Raw genomic sequence first — 6,325 nt, 5'->3', positions numbered from 1 at the left:
TTGAACATTGTGGAAGGACAACAGAAAACAATACAGCTGTTAACATGGGGATCATCAGGAAAAGCCTGGCATAGAGATCTTTTATTTTATATCATATTCTTCATACTGTTGCATATTTATATGCAATATTGCACACAAACATGAAAAACTGAAGTCTTATTGCTATAGTAAAATAAATTTAAATAAGAATTAGGTCATTGCTTAAGGTTTCCAGAAAAGGATAGCTTAGAAAAACAAAAGTTAAAACGAGATGAGAGAGATACAAATATAACATTGTAGTATAGTACTTTATTTTCCCCTTTCTTGTTATTCCTGGGGATTCAGAGTAGGCCCTGTTTCAAAACATTGATTACACTCCAAATAAATCACCTCCACAATGTAGAAAGAGCAATAGACACAGCTGGAAGTTCTCTCTACAGATTTCTCTGCCACAGAGCGATCTTCAAAGAAAGTTCCAGCTGTGCATGTTGTTTCTTTTACTCAGTTTATCTGGATTGCAGCCAGTATCTACAGGAGGAAAGTGAGACACCAATGATCTTTTGTTTTTACTGAACCCTAAATACTAAAGCAGCCTGTTTTTAAAATAAATCTACAAGTAGTCTCTGCTGGTTTTCTCTGGGAACTAGTTGGGTGTGCAGCATCTTCAATTTTACAGATGACCTTAAAGCTCCTTTTATATTCCAAATTAACACAAATGCATTCATCAATGTTCAAGTCCTTAAAGAGGCACGTGCTTTATCAAGTATTTCTTTTTTTATCTTCGGATAATTTGGATGTGCTTCTAAAACCTGTTGAATAAAAAAAACTTGCATTGAGACTGCTTTTCAAGCTACAAGTTAACTTTAAAACAGATGTAACTATATTGTCTAGACTTGCTCCACCATAAGTTTATATGTCTGCTTTATTCTGATTCTTAACATGCAGCACCCCCATTATCAGATAGTCAGTGTAGTTTACCTTATGACAAATAGTGATAGCATCAATATGTCTCTTGGCTTTCAGATAATTAAAAGCTAGCTTGAAACCTGTAAAAGCAGAATGGTACAGATTTTGCAAAGGAATATTTTTAAAGAAATAAAGAACTAGGGTGATATGTGCATGTTTCTTTCTACAGTTTAAATTATGGTACAAATAGAAGATTTTAAAATGAGAAGGTAACCTACAGGTCTGTTATACGTGATTTCCATCTCAGTCAAAAGTTACTGTTATCCCTCAAGTTCAAAATCCTTAACAACACCAAACAGGAAAAGAAGGGACAAACTACAGTTATCAAACTCGCCGCATCATGTTGACATCACATGATGTTTCACAACCGTTTTCCCATTCAAAGAGCTGGGGTGGGCATGGCCTGCGCATGACATATCCAGCCTGTGGGCTGCCATTTTGACACCCCTGGGGCAAACCATAGGGACATTTTTCTTTTAATTTCCCACCACCCATCTCCTTTCATTCACATTTTCTGACTTTAAAAAGTTGCTTACTACAACACTTTCACTTCAGCTCACAAGCACATGATTTGAAAAGAACATCCCAATCCATTTCCCAGGCTCATCTGCATGAAATATCAAATCAAATATCTGTATCACTGTCTTTAACCAGCTTTTTACAATTTAATAATAATAAAATTACAGCAAAAGAAGGAACAGTTTAATATAACCATTAGGGAAGGGAAAAATGGGACAATAAAACAGCATGTCTAACTATACATTTTGCACAGTTGTATAACTTGGTTAAAAAAAATGGCCACCTGATGTGTAAGCATAGGGTTAGTTAAAAGATAATGAACATAACATTTATCTGATTGGCCCTTGTAGTTAGAAATTATTGGTGAAATCAAAGCACGTCTTGCGGCACCATAGAAGGGGCACCTTATTCACAGAGACGTTGGCCCTGTGGTTCTAGAGAGATAGAAACTTTCACCTACGTTCTCGTACTGTGCATGAAATAATCCTCAACAGGTCGTATGGAACTGAGGAAACCTTTGGATATAGCAAAATCAGGTATATTTATATTAACTTTGCTCAGGTTAGAAAGTGCTGAGCTATATCGTAAATGATAACAAGCTGGCTCTATGGAGCTTGGGCTTGGACAGACTCAGTACACATTATTTTTATGGAGTTCATTCTGGAGTTGATTACATTTCAGTAGTAGGTATGCAGCATTCCTCAGTGGCTTCATGGAATGAAGAATGTAACAACATGGATTTGAGCTTGAAGGCCAGGCAGAGGAAAAGGGCTTGTAGATTTAAGAGTTGAATACAGAAAGCTACACTCATCTCCCAAATTCAGGTGAATTTGCTCCTCCCAAGGCCTTACAGGTATCACAGAGGACTAGAATAAACAAGAGAAAGAGCTGAATTTCTACAAATGTTGAAGCAAGTGTCATTTTTCTCCTCTTGCAGTTTAAGAACTTTTGAAGGGATAAATGAGAGGAGAGCTTGCTGTCCTTGAAAGCATATTTGTTTCTATCCACAAGGAAATTAAGTAGCTTCCCTTCAACTAAATTCTACCTTAGTCAACCTGAGAGTTCTTGGAACCACACTGCTCTCTGCTGCCAACAATCTCCAATAGCATAAAATCAGTTACCATACATAACACTTAACCACATAAATTTGAAAAATGTAGGGGTCTTCTCTAGAAATCCAAGAAGTGATGTATCCAGGTATGTACTTTTCTATTTGGACACATGATGCCTGTTCTATGAATGCCTACTATAAGGTGTGTGTAGGGGTGTGTGTGTGTGTGTGTGTGTGTGTGAGACAGAGTGTACACATGCACAAAAATAGCAAAAGCAATAGATTTATATACCGCTTCACAGTGCTCTACAGCCTTCTAAGCGGTTTACAGAATCAGCATATTGCCCCCAACAATATGAGTCCTCATTTTACTGACCTCAGAAGGATGGAAGGCTGAGTCAACCCTGAGCCAGTGAGATTCGAACTGCTGGCAATTGGCAGTCAGCAGAATTAGCCTGCTATACTGCATTCTAATCACTGCGCCACCATGGCTCAAAAAGCTCTTCTGAAAAGTATAGTGTTCCAGGATGAAAACATGTAGTCTCCTTTAATTACATTACTGACATTCCAAATATTTTTAAAAGAGACAGGTACCAATTTTTATTTTTTATTTTTTTTTGGGGGGGAATTAGCAATTTTCTATTACATACAGAATGTTATTTCCATATGATATTACATTGCAATAAATACATGCATCATACTTATAAAAGGGAGGGATGGCATTTTTGTTTTCTGAATTACTGTTTTATGTTCTGTTTTGCTAATTTAACCACAGGCTGCCTCTTGATAAAATCAAACACAATTTGTTAGCCTGCAGCAGAGTGCCATATATACCTGCTCAAAAGTAGATTTCCAAGCAAACATATGTAGCATCTACTTGGATGACAGCATTGTCGTCTTCTAATGGGGTTGTTAATACATTTGACTAATTTTAGATACATTCAACTAGATTTCTACTATTTGAAGGAATGTATTTTCCAATTAAATTTATAATAGGCGTTCTAATACCAATTCCCTAATATTCTAATGCTAGGTCATAGCAGGTGAAAAATGATCTGGTGAAGAATAGGAGAACATATAATCTGACCTGATAGTAGGTGCATGTTTCCCATTTCCAAACTCTGTAAGATTAATAAATGATTGGCCGTGGCTGGTAATAATTATTGAAAGACCAGAAAAAGCAGAGGCCAAAAATAGACCTACCAATGGCTGGATTAGTTTGGTTCCCATATTTCCAGGCCATCTCATAGTTTAGAGCTGCATCTCTGTAAGCTTGCTCTTTTTCCATAATGTATCCCATATATTCATAAGCTTTGCAACAGGACTAAAAAATAAAACGAAACAAGGATGTTATTCCTAAAGTTAGAATCCCGTTATTAAAATAATAAGCTAGTTCTGTGGCTTTTCCTATAAAGTATTGTGTGGATGTTAGACTTAACCAGAACTTTCCCTTTGTTTACTAATACAGGTAGTCCCCAACTTACGACCTGAATTGAGCCCAAAATTTCTGTTGCTAAGTGAGACATTTAACTGAGTGTTGCTCCGTTTTACAACCTATTTTGCCGCAGTTGTTACGTGAATCACTGCAGTTGTTAAGTTAGTAACGTGTTTGTTAAGTGAATCTGGCTTCCTCGTTGATTTTGCTTGTCTGAAGGTCACAAAAGGTGATAACATGACCCCAGGACATTCCAACCGTCATAAGTATGAGTCAGTTGCCAAGCATCTGAATTTGGATCACATGACCTTGGGGATGCTGCAACAGTTGTAAATGTGACAAATGGTCATAAATCACTTGTTCAATGACGTTAACTTTGAAAGGTCACTAAATGAACTGTTGTAAGTCAAGGAAAGGAAAAAGAAATAACTTAGAAGAATTGCTTGAACAGCCAAGGACTGTAAGGAAACCTATTATGACCTATAGCTGTAGCCATAAGCCTCTTCCTCTTAAATGCTCCTTTCAAATCTCAAGAGATAAATTAACCAATTCATAGTTTTAAAATGGTTTCCGGTTTGCTAATTACCCTATTGTGACGAAGGCATCGCTTTAGTAATTCACTCGCCATGTCATATTTTGAAGACTGGATGTAAATATCTGCAAGCGAAAGCCAACTTTTTTCAAACTCTTCGGCATCAATGGGATTCCAGTTCATTTTGGAAATTCGCTTCAACTGGTTTCTGGCTCTTGGGGTTTGCTTTAAAATCATGTATGCTGTAGCCATTCCCAAAAGTGCTGGGACATGATCCTTCTGCAACAATAGATGGAACAGAGAAGATAAACTGAGAATGCTACAGAAAAATAAACTTTTGCCAACAGTGTAGATTGTGATGCACATTCAGTCCCAGTCTAAAGAGCTGTGGTGGCACAGTGGTTAGAATGCAGCACTGCAGGCTACTTCTGCTGACTGCTGGCTGTTCGAGTCTCCCCAGGCTCAAGGTCCCCAGGCTCAAGGTTGACTCAGCTTTCTGTCCTTCTGAGGTCGGTAAAATGAGGACCCAGATGGTGGGTGGCAATATGTTGACTGTGTAAACCGCTTAGAGAGGACTGTAAAGTACTGTGAAGTGGTATATAAGTCGAAGTGCTATTGCTATTAATGGGCAGTGTTCTCAAGAACCCTAAACATTTTTCTGTAAAACAGGTGCAGGAAAACAGATTCCTATAGTACGGTCTTTCTCAACTGTGGCAACTTTTAAGATGTATGAACTTCAACTCCCAGAATCCTATGCTGGCTGGGGAACTCTGGGAGTTGCAGTCCACACATCTTAAAAGTTGCCAAAGTCGAGAAACACTGCTATACAGGTAGTCCTCCACTTATGACCACAATTGAGCCCAAACATTTCTGTTTTTAAGTGAGATATTTGTTAAGTGAGTTTTGCTCCATTTTATGACTCTTCTTGCCATAGTTGTTAATCTGCAAGGGTTAAGTTAGTAACATGGTTGTAAAATGAATCAGGCTTCCCCATTGACTGTGCTTGTCAGAAGTTTTCAAAAGGGGATCCCATGACCCCGGGACCTTGCAACCGTTCTACGTACGAGCCAGTTGCCAAGCATTTGAATTTTGATCACGTGATGCTGCAACTATGTGAAAAACGGTCATAAGTCACTTATGAGCAAAAGACAGGAACATGGTTATCTATAACTGTGTTTCTCCAGAAGCCAGAATCTAACACTTGCAGCCACATGCCTGAAAGATGATTTGTATCCTATTTCCTTAAGATTCCCTCTAGCCACATCCCATCACAAAGCGCCCTTTTCTATATATTCAACTCTTAGATGTTCAACGGAACAAATGTTTTCAACAACTTACCTCATTCGTAACAATTTCTGTAAAGGCCTGCAGTGCTCGCTCAACGTTTGATTTTTGTTTAGTTGCCATTAAACAGTAATTTTCCATGATGCCAAGCTGAACATGACCTTGAGCAGTCTGGGGCTTCAATTCCTTTAGGAGTTTTTCTGCTGTTCTCACAGCCAGCTGGACTGATTCTTGCTTTTCTGTAGAACCACTAGATACAAGGGGAAAAAAATCCAAGCTTATTTTTTAGAATGCATTAGCAGCAGGCAGAAAAAGAGACATTCTTGCATGTATTTGAGATATAAATGCAAAAAAATAATAATAAAAAAATCAGAGCACTTTTCAGTTTAATGCATAGAGAAAAGGGGTGCCTCTTTTTGCAAGAATGTACCAGAATGCTCATATTGTACCAGTCCCTTGGCTCTTAAGCCCTCTTTTGAGGGTTGGGTGAAAATTGGTCTCGGAAGTAGAATTTGTTTTAGGGATGCTCCATCAGATACAATTCCACCCATAAGGCAAA

General features: G+C 38.0%; 1 protein-coding gene across 3 annotated transcripts in view; it reads right to left on the bottom strand.

Annotated features, from left to right (window-relative positions):
- Positions 1-268: 268 nt before the first annotated feature.
- The window catches only part of TTC21B (tetratricopeptide repeat domain 21B), a 43,658-nt gene continuing 37,601 nt past the window's right edge, over positions 269-6,325 (bottom strand). Inside the window, exons 25-29 of one of the 3 annotated variants that reach the window (XM_026674494.2) lie at positions 5,821-6,016; positions 4,537-4,761; positions 3,719-3,839; positions 958-1,025; positions 269-788 (exon numbers count right to left, since the gene is read on the bottom strand). In XM_026674494.2, coding sequence (XP_026530279.2) covers positions 711-788; positions 958-1,025; positions 3,719-3,839; positions 4,537-4,761; positions 5,821-6,016 — 688 coding nt within the window. In that variant the 3' untranslated portion in view covers positions 269-710. The remainder of the gene's footprint in view (positions 789-957; positions 1,026-3,718; positions 3,840-4,536; positions 4,762-5,820; positions 6,017-6,325) is intronic. The other 2 variants (XM_087949800.1, XR_015746523.1) reach the window with 2 other exon arrangements.

This window comes from Notechis scutatus, chromosome 1 (genome assembly GCF_049901735.1).
Source record: "Notechis scutatus isolate UNSWTSFEM ecotype Mainland chromosome 1, rNotScu1.2, whole genome shotgun sequence".
Taxonomy (NCBI): domain Eukaryota; kingdom Metazoa; phylum Chordata; class Lepidosauria; order Squamata; family Elapidae; genus Notechis; species Notechis scutatus.
Note: the sequence above shows the minus strand (reverse complement) of the source record. Positions and strands in the feature narration are given on the sequence as shown.